The sequence below is a fragment of the Lipotes vexillifer genome, unplaced genomic scaffold (assembly GCF_000442215.2).
Source record: "Lipotes vexillifer unplaced genomic scaffold, Lipotes_vexillifer_v1.1 scaffold250, whole genome shotgun sequence".
Lineage (NCBI taxonomy): Eukaryota > Metazoa > Chordata > Mammalia > Artiodactyla > Lipotidae > Lipotes > Lipotes vexillifer.
In genome coordinates this window covers 2,077,046-2,099,212 of record NW_006785198.1, presented here as the reverse complement: position 1 = coordinate 2,099,212, position 22,167 = coordinate 2,077,046, and the positions used below count along the sequence as shown (strand labels likewise).

The 22,167-nt window shown below is 35.3% G+C and overlaps 1 protein-coding gene across 2 annotated transcripts in view; it reads left to right on the top strand.

Moving 5' to 3' along the window:
* ODF2L (outer dense fiber of sperm tails 2 like) overlaps positions 1-17,328 on the top strand; it is a 29,475-nt gene extending 12,147 nt beyond the window's left edge. Inside the window, exons 7-14 of one of the 2 annotated variants that reach the window (XM_007457241.1) lie at positions 584-693; positions 1,749-1,884; positions 6,655-6,765; positions 8,277-8,381; positions 11,803-11,888; positions 11,971-12,133; positions 14,499-14,624; positions 17,105-17,328. In XM_007457241.1, coding sequence (XP_007457303.1) covers positions 584-693; positions 1,749-1,884; positions 6,655-6,765; positions 8,277-8,381; positions 11,803-11,888; positions 11,971-12,133; positions 14,499-14,624; positions 17,105-17,233 — 966 coding nt within the window. In that variant the 3' untranslated portion in view covers positions 17,234-17,328. The remainder of the gene's footprint in view (positions 1-583; positions 694-1,748; positions 1,885-6,654; positions 6,766-8,276; positions 8,382-11,802; positions 11,889-11,970; positions 12,134-14,498; positions 14,625-17,104) is intronic. The other variant, XM_007457240.1, reaches the window with a different exon arrangement.
* Positions 17,329-22,167: the final 4,839 nt, after the last annotated feature.

Genomic DNA, 22,167 nt, shown 5'->3' with positions numbered 1-22,167 from the left:
GGGCCTCTCAGTGTTGTGGCCTCTCCCGTTGCGGAGCACAGGCTCCGGACGCGCAGGCCCAGCGGCCATGGCTCACGGGCCCAGCCGCTCCGCGGCATGTGGGATCTTCCCGGACCGGGGCACGAACCCGTGTCCCCTGCATTGGCAGGCAGACTCTCAACCACTGCGCCACCAGGGAAGCCCAAAAATGAAGTTTTGCCATTTGCAACAACATGGATAGACTTGGAGGGTATTATGCTACATGAAATAAGTCAGACGGAGAAAGACAAGAGTTCAGTAAATATAAAGGGAATTATCTTCAGTAATTATGAAACATTTTTTGAAAACAGTTCCATCAACATCCTTAATATGTTAAGTTGGAACTGCCACTATGTGCATATAAAGTAATAGTATTATCAAGTCATTATTAAAATTTACTTTAAAGTTTTCCTGTGTTCAGATTTGTACACTGAAATTTTCTGTAACAAAGTTCCATACTTTATAGGATGAATGTGTTTCCTTGTTTATAATGTATTTGTTTTTAGGACCCTGGACAAAACCAGTGTTATGAAATTACAAGATGAGTACTTTATGTATGTTTTAGGAAGCCAAGTTGTCTGAAACAGTTTCAGCTTCCAACGTCTGGAAAAGTCATTATGAGAAAATTGTAATAGAAAAAACTGAATTGGAAGTTCAGATCGAAACAATGAAAAAGTAAGAAAAAAAATTTAGAGCCTTTTTACTGTTTCATAAGAAGTGTTTTCTGTTCTTTCCAACTTGAGTAATTTGTATTTTGATTCTTATGGATTACATGTGGTAAAGCTGTTTTCTATATGATTGGCTATTTTTGCTATTTATAATTTATAAACTTTTCTTAGTCTACTTTAAAAATACAATAAAAATGATTACCCATTAAAACTGCATTGGTGTTCACAAATTATTGTTCCTTAAAGTGTCTTACATGCATAACAAAGAAAAATAAAAAATGCACATATTTTATAAATATATGTATTTACATATATTTATATATAAATTTATATATGTAGCATAATATATTTATATATATATAAGCATATTTTTAAAAATGTTTTTAACAATAACATCAGCAACAACAGCAATTTTTAAAATTAATTTATTTTATTTTATATTTTTGGTTGCACCGGGTCTTAGTTGTGGTGGGCGGGCCTCTTAGTTGCAGCATGCACGTGGGATCTAGTTCCCTGACCAGGGATCGACCCCGGGCCCCCTGCATTGGGAGCATGCAGTCTTAACCACTGCACCACCAGAGAAGTAAAAATACATATATTCTATATTTTGTAATTTATTATTAAGCTAACAATAAATAACTATATATTTGTTTTTGAATGTTTTACTTTCTGTATATTTTCTTCAGTTTTATCATTGAAAACTAATGTATATGGTTTGCTTCTAAAGATTATTTATTGCCTCACTTGATCCTTTTATTTAACCTTTTCCCAGAAATTGTGTGTATGTGTGTGCACATGTATGAATGATAGAAAGACAGACCTACCTGTGGATCATAGTTTAGGTGTTCTGCTGACTAGCAAAGAGAATGTTGTGTAATTTTTCATTGGCATCATCAATGGATAATTATTTCTAATCAGTTACTCAGTAGTAGTAACCTTATATATAGATTACGGCTTCCTATCTCCTTTGCTGTATGAGTTCTAGTAACTTTTGAAACTACCCTACAAAAATAATTTCAGAAACACACTGTTTGAATGAAAATTTCTATGACTTTTATAAAGGCAAATTATTAATCTTTTGGAAGACCTGAAGAAAATGGAAGACCATGGAAAAAATTCATGCGAAGAAATTCTCAGAAAACTTCACTCAATTGAATGTGAAAATGAAACTCTGAATCTTGAGAATACAAAATTAAAGGTACTATGTGTTTGTGTGTATGTATATATGTATAGTATAATGACAACTTAGTCTACTTGGTAGAAGTAACTTGAAATAACAGCAGGTTTAGAGTAGTGCTCTTGTATCATTTTTTTCCTTTATGTTTCTCAGAGTTTTAGAATATCATTATAGTAAGTAACTTCTAAAACTATATCTGTATATCTGTATGTACACATATATGCACACATACTTATATAGAGATATTTAGATGTTTATAGTTGTATATACAAATACATGTAAAGGTTGTTTTCAGCAGTACTAAGATTTATGAAGTTGAATAACTGTCTCTTTGTCTCAACCTAAAAAAGTTTATTTACTCTCCAATTTTAGCAGTTAGGCGAATCATCCAAAATTACATTAACTTTAATGCATAAGATTATTTCTAGGTGTCACGGTTACAATAGGATATAGCCTCAGGCATGGTCCATTTGAAACCAGAAAGTATGTTCTTGGCTGCTTCATAACTGGAAAGAATTTTCCAACTCAGTCAAATCCAAGGGATGATTGGTTTTTATGTGTACCCAGAGTAAAGATGGGGAAGAAGCTTTTATACATTCTGAGGAAAAGGGTATTTGAGTTCCTAGTCACAGATACATGTAACCTGATGAGACTTGACTAAAGATGATGGCATCATTTTCACTTCCTTAATACTGTTTTTGGAGGACAGAAAATAGAAGACAGAAAAGAATCTGTTTATGGAAAAGAAGGCCAGAATTGGCAGTTCAAAACCAGTATGGCATCAGAGAACCTAGCTACTTTTTAGCTCTCTACTCTGCCATTCAAATGGCTGATGGGGCTCCATCCATTATAGCCAAGATTCAAATAACAGGTTGGGGGGAAACAAAAGAAGAATTATCTCCCCCTTTTTCCCTATCTCCTCCTCTTTAGAGAGACTTCCTGAAAGTTCCATACCCGTCGACTCTTCTCCTTATTTAGGTATATGGCCCCACCTAGTTACAGGGGAGACTAGAGAATGTAGCCTTCTAGTTATCCTGAACTCTAGCCAGATTTTCTGCAACTTGTTTATGTTTTCCTCTATTCCTGTAGTTTTACTGTTCTTACAGTTTGGAATGCGTTTTTTCTCCGTATATAAATCCTACCTTTCCTTTAAAGTTCAGTTTAAATGCTGCTTCCTCCCAAAGTCTTCTCAATTAGGATGAATCTTTCCTCATAAACTCGCATCTTTGTATGCACAGGATAATCATGGGAGGTGTGACATATAGTTAGCTCTTATTCAATATTTATTGAATTAATTCTTTAAATATTTTATTCTAGAAGAGGAAGCAATTTTATTTATTATGTTTATTTTCTTAATTTCCTTGATATCCTTCAGAGAGGGGATTAGAAGGATATTTCATTAATTTTAAGTCTGGTTTTTAATTACATGGTAATAGAATTAATTTTAAGTTACATATAAAAATCATTGAGTTAAAGTTTACATATTATATTCTATAAATAATTCAGAAACATGTATTTTTAACTCTGAATTTTGTTTAAGGAAAAACATATTTGGCATATGTTATGTACAATGTAAAATTGTCTAGATGTTGTATTTTGTTACTTTCAATTATTTTAGAATAATTTTAGATTTTAGTTTCAAATGAAGAAGATACTAGCTGATACTGTTTCTAGGACCCCAGCGACCTCCTCTATTAAAAACAACAAAAGTTATTTGGAAGGTTACAAAGTTCTATTTGTTCATTATAGAAAGTTTGAAAAACAGAAAAGCACAAAAGGAAAAAATTAAAAATCACCTATAATCTCACAACTGAAAGATAAGTAAAGTTACTCTTTTAGCATATATATAATTTGGGGGATTTTGGACTACTTCCAGTTTTTTGGGGGTTTTTTTGCTGTTATAATATAAATAAAAATGTGGATACGTTTAATCTTTTTGCATATATATTTTCTTAGGATAAATTTCTGCAAGTGGAATTATATGGTCAAAAGGAAGACCCATTCTTAATGTTAGTTTTATGTATTTCCAGGTCACCCATCGTAAATGGGTCCCTATACTTTTTCCAGTACTAGGCAATTTTAAAACAAATCTCTCCAAATTTGATTAGTGATCTTATCTAATTTTGGGGATTTAAATACCATCTATATCCTGGGGGCTCTCAAATTTATATCTCTAGCCTAGACCTTGCCCCTGAATTCCAGACATGTATTCTACTGCTTACTTGAAATCTCCACTTGGGTATTTCATAGGTGTCTCAAAGTTACCATGTCCAAAATAGAGTTCCTATATTCCCCAATATGGTTCATCCTACAGTTTTCCTTGTCTCAGTTAATGGCAGTCATCCTTTTTGTTACTTGACTCCTTTCTCTCACACCTGCTTCCAGTTTGTCATTAGATCTACTTCAAATATATCCAGAATTTGACCACTTCTCACCAGCATCACTGTCATCCTGGTTCAAGCTACCATCATGTCTCGTTGTTATAGTGACTTCCTACTTCTTCTCTTTGCTTCTGCCCTTGCCCCTGCCCCTACAGTCAGCGTTCAGTATAGCAGTAAAGTAGTTCCTATGAAAATGTAAGTCAGACCATGTCACTGCTCTGCTCAAAACCCTTCAGTGATACCTTGATTAATAGAGTAAATATCTACAAGGCATTTTACTATCTGGCTTTCCATTACCTCTCTGACCTCATATCCTTCCACGCTTCCATTTGTTTTCTTGCTTTCTGCCACATTGGCCTTCTTGCTTTTTTCCCCTAACTGGCCATGCTTTCTCCCACCATTGCCTTTCTCTACAGAAAGAGCCATACTTCCTTTTGGTGTTTACTCCAAAGTCCCTTTCTCAGGAGGCCTCCCTGGCCCATTCCCAACTTGTCCTTACTGTCTTGCTTTTGTGTATGATATATTTTACTTCTTGTTTTTTGTCTATATACCCCTTATTTGTGTCTGTCTATACGTAGAGTACATTAAGCTCACAATGGAAGGGATTTTTGCTTCTTATGTACACTACTAGAAGACTATCCATTGCCTAGAGCATTTTTTAATAACTAGTAAGTATATTTTTTCATGTATTTGTTGATCATTTACATTTCTGCCTTTTGGAATTACCTACTCATTATCCTTTACATGTCTTTTTTCCTAGTTATTATATAAGACCTCTCTCTGTAGTAATCTTTTGTCATAATCTTTTACTCTTTTCACATTTTGTTAGGCCCTTTAGTTTTTTGAGGGGCTATGAAATTTTGGAGATATATGTACATGTACATATGTATGTATATATATGCATGTGTGTGTTTGTATGTGTGTGTGTATATTATATCTTTTTTTCCTTTTCGGCTTCTGTTGGGAGTCTCACATTTCTGCACATCTGACTGCCTATGATCCAGATACAGACTGTCTTTTCAAGGGTGTTTGTATAGTGAACATCCTTGGAAGATAACAATGTTTCCTTCTACCAAAAGGCATGCTTACTGCCTGTTATAAGAGATTTGGGTTCCCTAAACTCAGAGTTCCTTCTGTATACAACCCACCACATGTACAGGTGTCATCTGGCCCTCTTGGTGTTGCTTTGTGGGAAGTGGGGCTTTGGAAACGAACACAAATGCTAATATCTGGCTACTGCTATTGCTTTGAGTAATAAAGAAATTAAGACTCTGACCCAGGAGTCTTGTGTCTTCTGCTAACATGCATGAAACTGTGCTAGGCTAACTGGTAAACTTGGAGGATAAAATCTCAGACTCTTACAGTTCATGATATCATCTTTTGATTTTATGCTTAGTTAGGTTTTTGCTATCCTAAAATCAAATCAAATTTTACCTGGATCTTCTGTGAAAAAATTTAAGCTTAACTTTTGAATATTTAATACATTAAAATAAATATATAATTGTTTAATATAAAAATCATGTTTGCTGAAGGCAAATAGTTAAATCTGCTTTTTTCCTAATAAATGGTTGTCTTATTACCATTATATAGTGATCCATATTTTACCCATTTATTCAAAAATCCAACCTTTGTCATACACTAAATATAATCTTAGTGTATTTTTCTTTTTCTGTTCCACAGACCTCTATATTATTATGTTAGTATCTTAATAATTTTAGTTCTTTATACATTTTAATATCTAATAAGTACTGAGATTCTCTAGTATCTTTTAAAATTTTTATTAGTCTCTTTATTTTTCCATATGAATTTTAAATTAATTTTGTCATGTTCCTCTTCCCCTCAACTGTTATACTTTTGGTTGTAATTACAGTAAAGTTTTATTGATTTGAAAAAAACTGATATGTCAAGAGTATTGAGCCCTCCCTTCCAGGATCATGGTCGTTCTATTTTCCAAGTCTTTTTCGTCAGTAAATTTTTAAAGTTTAAAAATAGGTCTTGGGACTTCCCTGGTGGCACAGTGGTTGAGAGTCCGCCTGCCGATGCAGAGGACACGGGTTTGTGCCCCGGTCCGGGAAGATCCCACATGCCGCGGAGCGGCTGGGCCCGTGAGCCATGGCTGCCGAGCCTGCGCGTCCGGAGCCTGTGCTCCGCAACGGGAGAGGCCACAACAGTGAGAGGCCCATGTACCACAAAAAAAAAAAAAAAGAAAAAGGTCTTGAATAAGTCTTATTAAAGTTGCTCATAAATATTACTACCTGAAATTCCTAATGTTAGATGGTAATTATATGCAATCAGAAATTATTATTTTATTAGCTTCATTGATAAATGAGTTATGTTTTTTAATGCTATAGCACTGGAGTACAAATGAATTCTAATGATTTATAAAATCTATTTATATATTCCTTAATAGACTACACTAGCTGCTTTGAAGGACGAGATTGCCTCTGTTGAAAATGAGCTCTTAGAATTGCAAGAAGTAGAAAAACAACAGAAAACCCTTATTGAAGTTTATAAAACTCAGGTGATCATTGCATTTATTTTAATGTTTGTTAAATTTGGTAGATAATTTAAAACACTGCATTTGTTTATGATCTAAAAAAGCAGAACTGAAGAAAGGTGGAGTTATTATTTGTGATAAAATGTGATATATCCCAAATATTTCTTAAGGTCCCAAATACTTTTATAAAATGATGATTCTGCTGATTCCTGATTTAAATATCCTGTGTTTATATTGGTTATCCCTAAAAGTAGATCTAAAATTAATTACATAGGTATAATGTGAACCTATAATAATCCTGTTAGTTAATTTTGGTTATATTTGTCATCTTGTTTTTTTTTTTTTTTTTCTTGCGTTATGCGGGCCTCTCACTGTTGTGGCCTCTCCCATTTGCGGAGCACAGGCTCCGGACGCGCAGGCTCAGCGGCCATGGCTCACGGGCCCAGCCGCTCCGCGGCATGTGGGATCTTCCCGAAACGGGGCACGAACCCGCGTCTCCTGCATTGGCAGGCGGACTCTCAAGCACTGCGCCACCAGGGAAGCCCTGTCATCTTGTATTTTTAATGGTATTGATTTAGAATAATGACTCCCTTCAAGGGTCATTAAAGCACAATATTTCCTCTTTCCAAATAAATAAAGTATAATTCAGATTTACTCACATGAAAGACCTGGAAAAGAACAGATGACAATATGTATGGAATAGAGAGTGTGTTAATTGGTAATTTATAGAAAAGCTTAAGTATTAGAAAGTTTAAGAAAAACTTCATTTGAAAGATGGGACTTATGTAGGTCCTTGAGTGATGGGTAACAAACTGTCAGTAAAGAGCTTGATTTTCTTGGAAGAGAGTGTTTGAATTGAAGAATAATGAACTAAAGGTTAAAACTTAAGGAGGGGCATAATGTAGGTAAGTAGGAAGCACTCCATCCCAATGGTTTAGATAGGAAATTGGAGTTGAGACATCCAGTTAGAATATTGCCATCATCCCAGCTGGAGGTAAGAATGGAGGCTGTGATGGACTGTGCAATGCGTTACTGGGAATGTCATCTGGGTCTTCCAGCAGGTTGTTCTGGTTTAATGCCCCATCGAGAATACTGTAGATGAGTTACCATATTCTTGACTCTGGGCCTTGTATAAAGTGCTCAGATATTTTTTGAGCAGATTTTGATTCGGAGTGTGAAATAATTTGTTTGGGAGCTAGTTTGGAACAGAGACTGATTCTTTAAAGTGACGTGGACCTGCAAATGAGGATCTCTCTCTAATATTCAGAGCTCAGGTGAAGATTCTAGACGTATTGATGGGAAAAGACAGGTAAATCATAAAAGGATTGTGGATTAGAGTAGAGCACTGAGTGATTCCTGTATTTAAAGAAGGAATAACATTAGATAAACATGCGGAGAGTATTAATAGGAAAATGATAATGGGTTTAAAATTGAAATTTTAAAATTTAAATTCAATTTCTTAGCTTTTTATTTCATACAGTGGTCCTAATAATAAAATAATTGCATCTTACTCTAATAATATATTTTATTTTCAGATACAGAAGTTGCAAGAAGCAGCTGAAATGGTGGAAAGCAGATGTGAAAGTTTGCTACAAGAGAATAACCTAATAACAAAAAACAAAAATAAAAAATTAAAGAAGGTAAGTTTGACATTTTAAACAATAAAATAATGTTTTATGTATGTTTTGTACTTTATGAATTTTATATAAATTCTTTAATTTTGGTCATTTTCTTTAGTTTAGACCTAGAAATTATCTGTTCTCGATTTCTGTGGCAGTTTGTTTTCTAAGGACATGAAGTTTCGTCCAGGCTTGAAATGTTTGTTTGTGTGAATGTTTTTTTTTAGTTTTTCCTAAATATTTGGAAAATAACATAAATGTTTAATTTTTCTGATACAAGATCAAACTTAAGTAGCAGAAAAAATGGTTATCACTGAGCTTCATGCAAAGTTGAATACCTTTCATTTTTAATCTTACCTTTTTATTCTGGTAGTAAATCTCTTGTGTAAAAAAGCAAAGTAAATATTCTCTGCTAAATGCTTTTATGGAAGAAAAATAACATTAAAAAGCCCAACATCATTTACTTTTTTTTTTCACCCTATTGCAAAAGAATGAGGGGAAGTTCAGTGTTGGCAAGTTATGATGTTTTTGTGAATATTTTTAAGTTTTTAAATGAAACTGCATCCCTTTTTGGGTCTTTTCACGTTGTTTTGGTAAGGAAGCAGCAAAAGTTGTGGGACGCTGACTCCCCTGACTCCCAGCTGGGGACATCATGGGATGTTACTGGTCACTTCCAACTGAGTGTAATAAGGTGACTGTCTCTGGGTCGTCCCCACATCTTGGAATTGAGAAGTCTGAGTGAGGCACCAATGTGAAGAAGAGGTCAGCCAGAGCAGATATTCTGCTGGTTAAAAGAGATAAAGGTAGCCTATCAAATGTGCAACTTACTACTTAGAATTAATACTTTTCACCTATTTTTAGCAGAGCAGAGAAGAAATCATTTCATACCTCTTGATCATGTTTTCTTATGAGACATACCAATGCAAATGTCTCCTCTTTTGTAGGCAGCACTCTAAATAAATGTCTATTTAAAAAACCTATTCAAAAGGCCAATGGGGCAGGAGCCTGTGGTTTTCAATTACTGTGAGGTCACAGTTTTCTTACTGGTATTAAATCAGACGAGCCATTTTTTTTTTTTTTTCTAATGAAATGCTTCCTTTTTCTTTCCTACTATTTTAAGTCTCCTGGTTTTCTCATGGGCTCTTAGATGTTTGGGGACCCAGAGGTAGGCTTTGTTCTACTTTTATCTTTTGTGATCAAGAATGCCAGATGTTGCACAGCAGCTCGTGTGTTTCCAAGAGTCTAGCTGTTGTTTTCCCTCCCTGTGAACATCCTAAGTGCCCTATGTCTTGTTATTTTTTTTTTAACTAGCAGTACAAGCATTTTTTTAGGGCTGCTTCTTGTCACATCTCCACAAAAGTGCCACGGTGAAAAATTGCAGCAGCCAAAGAGATTAATATAGATACAGTTAGATTTGTTCTTAGTAACATATAACATTAATGATCAAATTATAGTCTACTGAGTACTGATGATATTAGCTATTTTGAATTTATATACAGTAAACTCACTGATTTGGACTAAGCTGAGCACAGCAAGGCTGCTCTAATTGAAATATCTGAGTTACCAGATCGAATGACAGAAAGTCTAAAGTTACTTTAGACTGATGGCTGGACAGCAGAAAACTACCATACCAGCTTTCTTAGTAATATCTATACTTGAATATAAATGACAGAATTCAAAAAAGTTTACTTTCCTAAGTAATTTAAACAGTCTCCCTGCAAGCTAATATTACCATAGTCGTTTATTCAGCAAACTTTTTGGAAACTAATTGAAGTCCAGCCCACTTTTGAGTTATACATTCTTATTTAGCAGAGTCTAACTTAAAGTTTATTCTTATTTATTTGGTTAAATCTTTTTTAAAAAACTATTATACCCAAAACATTTACTATATTACAAGCGTATCTAGTATTTAAGATAGTAAAAACGTTAATGCTGAATGTGTGATCTTGCACTTATTTCCCTAATGCTACAACTCAGGTGAGAGGCCAGATGGAGTCTCATCTGAAGGAGTTAGAGCACGACCGCGGTTCCTTGACAGCAGCAGAACAGAGGCTTCACGAGCGTCAGGAGAGTCTGCAGCACCACAAGGGGAAATGTGCAGACCAAGCACACGCCATTAGGGAGCTTCAGGGCCAGGTGTCCAGCCATCATTTTGATTTTTGCTAGATGTGTTAAATGCTTTGGAATAATTTCACCAGTTGAGGGCACTCATGTCAGGGGGTGATTATTTTACTCTCATCTAAATAAGTTGATAAAAGGTCAGTTTCATGCAAATACTATATTATTTTCAAGCTATTTTTTAAAAAATTGGTAATTAAAATTGCTGATTTAGTTTATTCATACAAATCTGTGTTTAGACATTTGAGTTCATAGTAATAGCATGAGCGAAGGAACAAAGCTATGTTTACATGTGTATTTTTTGATGTTAGGATAAGGTAAATTATTGTATTTTACCTTACAAAAATTAGAATTTATTTCAATTAGAATTATGTACCAAGTTTATTTGTATTATTCTCAATTATTTTTTTCAACATATACTTTTTTTACTCCATCAGAAGAGAGATCGTGGGTGCCATACAGCCATCTCTTAACTCAATGCCTAACACATAGTAAACACTTAATAAATATTTTTTAATTAATTATTTTTCAAAGAACCTTGTCCAAAGGTGGTGGCAAGTCTTTTTCTTTATTTGCAGAATAATTTTAGGAAGAATTCCCTGTCTATCTTTCAAATGTAATCTGGATTTAATATTGAAATGCATCCTGTTTTTAAAAACAGGCAAACAAAACTTTGCTGAGTTTAAGTTCCTGAAAAGAGATCTTTCTAGAAAAATGTCAGATCACATAGATAACCTAAATTACTAATTGAAATTATGAGAAAAATTCTATTTTTATTTTTCAAAACATCTTAAACTATTTAAATATAGCTTTTGAAGCAATGGGAAGAATATTCTGTCTTGGCATGGGCAGGTGTGTCTTTGGTTGATATGCTTATCTATTTTATTTTGCTTCTCACAAATATAGTTTGTACTCAGTTACAACTTCACAGATATTCAATTATTAATCACTATCTGTAAGTGAAACAGAAAACTGTAAGAGTAACCCTAAGTATCCAACAATAGGAGATTACTGTTTAAAATCTTCACATTTACTTAATAAATGTTCTTTTTCAATAAAACATTACTCAGAATGTTTTAATTGCCGTCTTTCAGTAAAATTTTTCGTAGATTTTCCATGAGGCAACGTAGTTTTTTGAAAATTAACCAGGAATTTAAGAACTTGTGTTTTAACAATGTAATATTTCTTGGTGTCTCTCTGTATAGGAGTAATAATAATATTTATACCTTCTTCTTTTTTATAATTGTTCTAATGATAAACTATATAGATTTCTTTGGAAGTTGATTATAAAGAAAATAACCAAGAAAACATTTTTCTCCTTTAGGTTGATGAAAATCATGATCTTTTGACAAAGCTTTCCCTGGAAGAGGAAAGTTATCTTATTCAGTTGAAATGTGAAAACCTTAAACAGTAAGTATTAAATTGACTTAAAATTGGTGTTACCTTTTTTTCTACACACTATAATTTTAAAATATATGTCTTCTGTAAAAAGAAAATTAGAACAGATGGATGCAGAAAATAAAGAGCTTGAAAAGAAGCTGGCAAACCAAGAAGGATGTCTTAAGCGTACCAATCTTGAGTTTAAAGAGAAATCTGCAGAATATAGAGCATTGGCCAGACAGCTGGAAGCTGCTTTAGAAGAAGGAAGACGAAAGGTACAGATGGCCTTTATTCAGAAACTTTTTAATTAGTTTACCAAAGAGTCATCTTTTGAAACAGACAGTATCTCATCTTGCCAAACCTACAGTTATTGTTTTTATCCTGATGACAGGGTGAAGGGAGCAATTACATTTTTGTTTTTTACCTGCTTTTCCCTTTTGGAGCTAAACAGATAGATTACTGGTCCAGAGTTACTTCACTAAATAAACGATGATGTGGCAGGGTAAAGGGCCGAGATGGAAAACACTTTAAAGAAGTCCCCCCTCTTTTTTAAAAAATGAAGCCACAGCAAATATGCAAATTATTGAACCTTTTGGTTTTGATTAGGATTCAGTGAGCTATAAAGCTCAACTCCCTTTTCTTTTGGCAAATGTTGTTGTATAAATAAATATAGACAAGAATTAATTTCCGGTTAAATCCAGCTGGATAGCATTTAATAAATATCTCACTGTCTGTCAAGCATTCTGCTAGTGCTTATGATGCAAAGATGAGTAAGACCTGGCCTCAGCTCTCAGGACACTCACAGTCCAGTAGGGAGATAACATGTGAACAAACAAATGTCATCCAGCAAGTAGGTGCTACAATGCAGGGAAGATACAAGGTACACCAAGGGGGTGTGGTTAGTTCAACCTGGAGAGGAGGGGAAAATGATTCAGGAAGATCTCAAAGAAGAGGTAAATTTTTCAAGTGATTTGAAAATGTAATCTTGAAAGACACAAGGTGGGCTTTGGAATCCATAAGAAGTAGATTTGAATTCTGGCTCTGACACATTATACCCTCACCCAGGGCAAGCTACTTTCTAAACTTTAGTTTTTTAATTGATAAAATGGGGATGATGAATTTCCTGATAGGATTGAATGACGCCAAAAGGAGATTGTCTATACCCTGATGACTCTCAGAAGTATATCTCCGCCCCAGACTTTTCTCTATCCTGACATCTAAATTCATATATTCTGCTACTTTATTTGACATCTCCACTTAACATAGGCATCTCAAACTTAACATGTCCAACACCAAATTTTGAATCTATCTCTCTAGACTCTCTTCCACCCATGGTCTTTCCCAAGCCTGTTAAAGGCAGTTCCATAAGGGTGAGATAACATCTGATATCCTTGAAATGTGGCTCTTAAATCGTAAGTGTCATATAGATATATTTTGATTTTTTTTTTTAACTCCAGGAAAGCAATTTAAATTGACTTTGAAAGACCCATCATTGAATGAAAGCTAAGTAGTAAAATGTACTGCCAATGATAGATGTGTAATCCAGATTTCTCAGTCCCAAACTTTGGGAGGAAAATAAGAAGTGACTTTATCCTGGGTTCAGACTAAATGGACTTTGGAAATGCTAGGTGCTCTCAGATTCCTTCTCACAAGAGTTCAGTCCCCAGAGATGTGTCTGCCCTCTCCTTTCTTTCCTGCTGCAGTGGAATATGGGGTTGTCTTTAGTTCCTGCCACATGAGGAGTGCCATCACTGCACTGTCACCATTGTCTACACTGCTGGACGTTGTAAAGGACACAGATACTTGTCCTGAGGGCCCTTTCTCCCACAGCTTCAAATCCTGCTATGCTCACAATCATCCTTGGAATTTGTGCACAAGAAGTCTTTGTAAATAACTTTATAATAACTTAGAACTTAGTCCATGGGAGTGAGATTAGAAGACAGTCCTTTCTACTAGCTCCTTGCTCCTCAACTAGTCCCTGCGTCCACTGTCATTCTTAGGGATCCAACCCAGCATTCCTGAAAATAGGCTCCCAAGTATCTGAATCCTTGGATGAATGTAGCTAAGCTAGACTTTTTGCTAAAATAAGCCATCGGAGGAATATGAAAACTCAAATTCAGAACATTTTGGAAGTGAATGAATGAAAAACCAATCGTGTGTGTGTGTGTGTGTGTGTGTGTGTGTGTGTGTGTGTGTGTGTGTGTGGTGTAAATATCACCTACCCTGCCCCCAATTCTGTCCATCCAAGTCTATAATCAGCGTTGGTTGTGGACTTTATATGTCCCACCACCACTCCGGACACCATGGTAAATATAAATACTGTAAAACATGGCAATTGGTCTCAGCAGGTTATAGAAATATAGTATTGGGGAAAACCTACCAACGTCACAGAGCAGTGCAAATACGTATACCTCTTCCACTTCAAGCTAATTTTTCAGGTACTTACACAGCAAAGAGGAGAATACATGCTTACACTATGCATTTGTCAAGATAGAACATCTTTAAACACTTTCTAATTAAATTGTCTAATATCCAAATAATACCTGTTTGGAAAGAAGCGATACAGTAAAACTATGTCAAGGCTTTAAATCATATCTTAAAGAAAGCACATTTAGTTTTTTCTTTTAATTAAAATTACAGGTTTCTGAAGAAATAGAGAAAATGTCATCTAGAGAAAGGGCTTTACAAATTAAAATATTAGATCTGGAAACTGAGCTTAGAAAGAAAAATGAAGAACAAAATCAACTTATTTGCAAAATGAACAGTGTAAGTATTAGTATGGCTTAATGTATTTTCATTAAAAATAAGTTAGCATTAACATTCTTACCATGGAGTTTAGTTATAAACAATTAAAATACAAAGAGGGGAATCAAGGCTATTGCTTTACTGATAGTATTAAAAATAACAAATAATATAAATCATAAAAAATAAAAATGGGGGCTTCCCTGGTGGCGCAGTGGTTGAGAGTCTGCCTGCCGATGCAGGGGACACGGGTTCGTGCCCCGGTCCAGGAAGATCCCACATGCCGCTGAGCGGCTGGGCCCGTGAGCCATGGCCGCTGAGCCTGCGCGTCCGGAGCCTGTGCTCCGCAATGGGAGAGGCCACAACAGTGAGAAGCCCATGTACCGCAAAAAAAAAAAAAAAAAAAAAAAAGTCAGCATTTGGGAAAAGAATTATTATCCTGTATCCTTGGTAGCATCTATTACATTTCCCCCGAAGTCTCATCAGGCCCTTTCCCTGCATATTACTTTTACATGACAAATGCTTGATGAAAGTTACAGATATCATTGACTTATTTTCTTTTTAATATGAATTTTTCAGTTTTTAAGATAAACACTATTATTATGAGTTAGATTTTGATATGTCTTAAATAATGTATATTATATTTTAGAAAGTTATAAGTTGGTGTTAAGTAAACATTTTATATCTGCATGTGAAGTGGATGCTTTGGTCCACTCAGCCATGAGATGAGAATACCAAATTGGCTGTGTTTAATTAGTCTTCTAATGTTTCTTCCTAACTATTCATGAAACAGATGGCATAACAAACTGTGAAAGGTGGCACTAGTTGTGACTGAATTACTTGAAAACTATCTACTTAACAGTGACACAGGAAATAATACTTTATTTTTTCTAGGAGCCAGTCTCCATGAAAACTGTTTTTTCATTCCCAAGCATCTAAATCATTGAAAACCTGAAAGGTTCAAAAGTTAAATGAGTTTTGACGTGCAATATTTTAATTTTATTGCCATCAAAAGTTCCATGGCAATTTAATCAGAACAAAACATTTCTCATCTTTAATTTAGCACAGGCCTTCCCTTTATTTCAAAACTTTTTTTTAAACTCACTGTCAGACTTTCTGTTGTAAAATATGTGTGACATTCTTTGTGTAATTGAAACTTCTGAAAAAATAAAATAAGTATTAAGATGAGGTGTGTTTGCTATAATATTCCCAGTACTTGGGAATATTAAAGCTGCTAAAATAGGTAGATTTAAGATCTGATGTTTTGTTAAACCTGATCATTTTTACAGTAGTAAAAAACTAGAATTCTAACCATAGATTTAGACATTGCTGAAAAATGGCTTTATGAGTTCTTTCCCTTCCAGGGGGCAGTTTAGTTGGCAATTCAGTATTTGTTTTGTATACAAGCCTTAGCTCCATCTGAACTGTAAGCACCCTGAGAGGCTGTCTCATAGTTAATTGTATGCTGGTGTCTTCTAGGGTGCCCTGCCCACAGTGGCAGGCCTCTACAGATTTTCTGCCCAGGTGCTCCGGGGGAGGGCGGAGTGCTTGCACAGACCCAAGGGTGACCCTCAGTAACTTACCTCAGACCAAGAAGCCTGAAATGTCTTTGGAGTCTTATATATTATACTAAACTCCATGTATATTTTGCTTTCTACCTTACAGTATGTGTGTTTGTATTAATATTTTTCCCTCCCAAGTTGTTGAGTAAAATCAGTGTTCCTCAAAGATTCACTATATTCATTCTGTGACTTTGTGTAGCTCAGCCTAGCAAGTTGTTTCATACCACCCACCACACTTCCCCTGGGGACATCGCTCAGTTTCACAGGGTATTGGGTGTCATTGAACACCTGATAGGAAGGATATAAAAGATTTTTCTTCTCAAGGTGCCTACATTTTAGTTGGAAGCTAGCTGATATTTGCAGCCTGTCTATCTAAAGTATTTCCAGTGAACAGATCTCTTGGGAATTTATATGCAGCTGAATATTTTAAAAATACATTACATTTAAAATTTTTTCCTCGAAGAATACCTATGATATTGAGTTCATTTTATTTTTTAAAAGATTCTAAAAATAAAATATTTATATTCATAAAATATTCATATTATCAAAACTAGAATTCTATCAGTTTTTAAGATAGCAAAAGTCATTCTTTTAGGCAAAGAAAATGGCAAAAATTGTGACAGTTTTAAGTAAAATCCATTTGAGTTGTGACAGTTTTAAGTAAAATCCATTTGAGTTAATCATATTAAATATGTAATAATTTGGGGCTAAGTGAAGGTGTATTACAACAAACTGTCACAGTAGAGATCAACCATGTATGCGCTTTATTCTAGATTTTAAAGAAAAGTGAGCTCTAAGTTAATAACACATCAGATGTTAGGATTCTTTCTTTAAAAAAATTAAAAAGCATGTAATCAATTATTGTGTATATAAATTTTATATTATGACTATCCTTTGATATGAATGTCATTATTAATTATCTTTATTTCTTCTTTTATTTAGAAAGCACAACATCAGGAAGTATGTTTGAAAGAAATACAGCATAGTCTTGAAAAGTCGGAGAATCAAAATGAGAGTATTAAGAATTATTTACAGTTTCTTAAAACTTCTTATGTAACAATGTTTGGGTAAATTGTTGGATTTATTTTCTATAAGCAATAGGTTTTTACTATGAGTCTAAAAAGTAATTAGATAAAAATAAATATACTATCTGTTGCTATATTTTATGATTTATGGGTGGTCCTATTAGGGTTTTTATGTAAAGATTTTTGAAACATAATTTATTATCCAGTTGAAACTTTAAAACAAGATACATGTTAGTATTCCTTTTTTGCTGGATAATCTTCACTTAGCTCTGGATTAATATCTATTTAATTTATTTTGGTTTTTGGAATATTTTACACACACAAAAGAAGCCAGAATCATTCTTTGTGACTGTAGCAACCATTCAAGTGAATTTGTAATAAACCTAGGCCAATTATGAGCCAAATACATGATTTTAAATAATGTATATAATTGTTTTACATTATGGTACTGTATATTTATATATTAATATAATAAAGGAAAATATTCTGGATATTATTTTTAATAATGATATAATTGCATACTTTCTAAAGATGCCAAAGGTCTCAGTGTACTTAATATTGTTTCAAATATGCTGAGATGCCATTATAATTCCTGTGAGGTTTTAAATATAGAATTTTAAGTCATGGCTACTAAATGCCAACTGACGGTAACAGGTGAAAATATGTTGGCATGCATTGTTTCTTTATAAAGAATAGGCATTTAGGCTCTCCTATAAATTCATAGTCTCTTGTTCTTCATCTTATGTTAGTGATTGTCTGATATTATTAGTGTAGATATTCTGAAACCCCTGAGTTAAGTGAACGATTAAAGGGGAATAACTTGTCCCACCCCTACCCATGGGATGATCAGAATAAACACTCTTAATCCCAGGAAGCTTTAGAATAAAGTGTTTGTTATTGGGATGACGTAGAAGAGCTACCAAGAACATGTTCTCTGTAATCTCCTACCCTATGTGTCAAGGCAGGATACTCTAAAAGGGGATGGATGTAATTGACAAGGGATCAAGTAGTAGTGACTCCTCTCAGAGAAAGGCTTGAGAGCTGTTTACTCAAAGTACACTCAGGTCTCAAAAGATTGTTCAAAGAGGCAAGTTGTGTACTACACAGTCCAGCCTATGAACAGAGCTCAGTCCCCCCAAGGTGTTTTATCCACTTCTGACCAGAAATGGGGGCCTGCTTATCTCTGGTCCCCTCACTCCTAAGACTGCCATATCATCTGCAGGGGCTTACTTCCCTGTGACCCAGCTGCTTCATAGTATTTTTCTTAAAATAGCAAAATACAGTAATTTCAGAAACTGGCCACATTTCTTTCCCAACAATTGCCAACAATATTAGAGTTGGCTTTTAATTTTAAATCATAGTACTTGTGGTACTAAAACACATGCTTGACCCTTGTGGTCCTTTCTTCATCTCCTAAGGCAAAGACAGCCTTAGGAAATACTCACGTGAAAGAAAACTAAGGTTCTTGAGTATATCCCACTAGACTGTGAACTCTTTAAGGGCAGAACTGTATCTTATTTATGATTCTGTTTTCAGCCTCCACATAATACCTGATATGGATACTCAGTTGATGTTTGTGAATAGGTAGGTAGATGGGTGTTAAAAGAGGGAGGTATTCATATTCCTGTCTTAGATATGACAAAATGTAAGCATAGAGGGATTAACTTCTGTGGCTGTGATATAAAACTCTTTGGGTTTTAAAGTTGGCATTTGAACTCAAGCCTTCTGACTCCAAAATTAAAGTTCTATGTACAATACTTTTTTCCTGTTGTAAGCAGTGACAGCGGCAGTAGCCCAGCAGCAGCATTGCTGTTATTTATTGAGTACTAACTAGTCTGTGCCCAAGTTCTGAGTGTAGTACATGTATTAATTCATTTAATCTTTATGTCTGGTGAGAAAGGTGCTATTAATTAGATTTACTCTTCAGGAAACCAAAACACAGAAAAGTTAAGTAACTTGCGCAAGGTCACACAGCTACTAAGTAGCAGGCATCCAGAGTCTCTGCTCTTAACTATGACCGTACTACCTTCATGTATATTTCATAAATAAAGGTAATGGTTTATTTTAACAATCAGGCATTGCTTCATCTATGAATACTTTCTCTTTTTTATATTTTTAATTTTTATCAAAGTAATTTGTGCATATGGCGTTTAAAAATTGGTCCCCACAATATTTCAGCTGGACTGTAGAAGGAAAAGACTTACTGCAAAGTCCCTAAGGTTAGTACTCAGATGCTAGTGACACAGAATAACAAAGGAAGGTTGTCGGAGCCAGGAGAACTGTAACAGTCTCTGTGCTTAGTGTTTCCATGTGAAACATTAAGCACAGACATTCTGCTCTTCTGGCGTGTGAACCAAGCTCAGCGTCAGGTTCAGAGTCAGTGCCCTGGAGTCCCCAAGTAGTGTTTGCTTCCAACTTCCCATCATCCCAAAAAGCCCTTGTTCCCACAGTACTAACAGGCTGGCAGGATCTTCTCTTTATCCTTGATACTCAGGGCCTCATGACTTTAAGTTCTAAAAGTTTCCTTCCATTATTTATGGGATTATTACCTCTCCACATGTTCCTTTCCTCTTCCTTGATTTGTCTCCTGGATCTGACCTCCACGCAGCTTACCTTTTCCCTCAGGGTATCTGTCACTGGGTTTCTTGTGAGGTATTTCTTCCACCTGATTTTTCTAACCACTTACATGGTTCTCAAGGGCAGTCATTCTCTTCTTCTGTTGGGTACTGAATTTCTAAATAAGAAGTCACGATTGATTTTTAGTTCCCGAAAGTGTTGGGGTTTTTTTTCGTTTTTTTGTTTTTCAGCACTGTAATTCCGTTCTATTTTCATTAAAATTCTCTTGTTTCTTCCATTGGTTCTACCTCAGTAGGCATCTCCTGTTTCTATTGTGTTGGCCATCTTTCTTTCCGAGAGCGAGAGCCGTAAGTGAGTTTTAATTTTCCTTGCCTGCTCATGGTTGTGTTTCCCTCAGTACCTGCCAGTAGCCTGCCTTGCGCATTTCTGGGGCAGTATCAAACTAAGGCATGATGGCTTTAATACTCATGGGCCTGAGACCTCTTACCCTCCGCTGCGGTGCTATGAGCAGCCATTCTGCTCCCAGACTTTTTCAGTCACAAGTATCAGTGTTTTTCCAACTACCAGTAATGGAGGCACTTTACTCCACTGAAGAGTCTCCTTCGAGGTTTTCTGGGGTCAGCAAGTTTGTTGCAGAAACAAGTGAAGTTCACGTTGGAGGGGGATCCCGGGCAGTATCTGTACCTGGAACATTGTGCAGCACTTTAAAGAATGAATTCAGTCTATATCTACTGGCCTGAGATTTGTGCATGATTTTTATTTTTAGGGTAAAAAAAGTCACAGAATTTTGTATTAGGTATGATTCCCTTTTTGTAATCAAAACAAGCATCTCTCCATTTGTGTATATAAGTTCACATATGTTGGTATGGGCATGGAGGAAGGCGTAGAAAAGCCTACAGGCCTTGGTAGGGGTGGAGGAAGTAGGAGTAACTTTTCACTTATTCTGATGAGATTATATTTCATTTGTTTTTTCTAGTCAGATAATAATTTAAAGGTTGAAGGACAGGCATGATAGGTATAGAGTGGAAGAAGAGTAGGCTTGGTGAGGTTATGGCCTGAGAATGGAATACTGGAATTTGATTTTCAGAGGTGGAGTAATTTGGGACAAGGAAAAAGTGGAGAATCCTGCTTGAGGAGGAGCTGGAGGTCACTGGAGTCCAGGATGTTGAGCTGAGAAGCCTTGGGTGTGAAGCTTTCTGGGATGCAGAAAGCGTTGGGTAGAGCTGAAGGACAAGCATCCTGGTTAAATGTGAGTGGATGAGTGATGACTCCAGGGAGGAATGAAGCCTTGAAACTCTATCGGTGGTTTCTGATTGCATTTAGAATAAAATCCAGAGTCCTCAACATGACCCTCAAGGCCCTGCATGTCCTGGCCCTCACATTCATGGCCTTAAGGCCTTGTCCCCCTCCTCAGTGTAATTATGTTTCATATTTGTCTCACTAGATTTTAACCCTTATGAGGATTTACTGTTCTGTAGCCTATAGCTAACACAGTGCCTGGCATGTAACAGGCACTTAAGTACGTATTTGTTGGCTGGACAGATAGATGATGGGTTAGTGATATTGCCACTAGATCTGATCTTCAAAGTAGGGAGAGGGGATTTGCCTACTAAAGGGAAATTATATGGAGTCTGGGAGAATGAGTAGCTTTCATTCCTGAGGGCTGCAAGGGAAGCAGTTTCCTAGGTGAGGGGTCAGGTTTCTGTTCAGGCAGAGGTAGAGACTGAAGAGACTAGGGTGTAGAGACCTTGTTTATAATCAGATATGCTTTCCAGAGGCCACAGTGGAAAATGGGAGGGAGCTGGTATTGGGAGTTGGGAAGGTATTCAATAGAATGGGTTCACTTAACAGCTGTTTGCTTCAGATAATTTAACTGGAATTTCTCTCTTTTTTTCTTGTCTAAGAATTAATAAAAAATCCCATATGTTGTCTTCTTTTCTTTTGATGTTACTGAATTGGGAAGTTGATTAAATCCCAAGTGTAACTTAGTAGTTTTGATTTATTTAACATTACAACTAGTTGCAGTACTTTCAGATAACACACACACACGCAGATGCACACACAAACATTTAAAAATAATATTTTCCTTGAAATTTAAGATTTCCTTAAAATCTTAAAGCTTAGTCTTATTTTTAAAAATAACTTTAGTATCTTTCTTCTTTTCTTCTTATGTAGGCATAGTTTGGGGTGGGCACTGGAGGGAGGAACTGTTAGGAGCCCTTTATATCTAGTTTGTTATTAGTAGATGAAGTTAATATTGACAATTGATTATGGCTAAAACTATAAAAAGTAAACCTGTGATTAACTATCATACATTATTTGATTAGAAACATTTTAATTATATACTGTGAATGCTTTTGGCAAGCTTAAAGTTTATTTTTTGCAGCTTTTTTGTAAAATAGA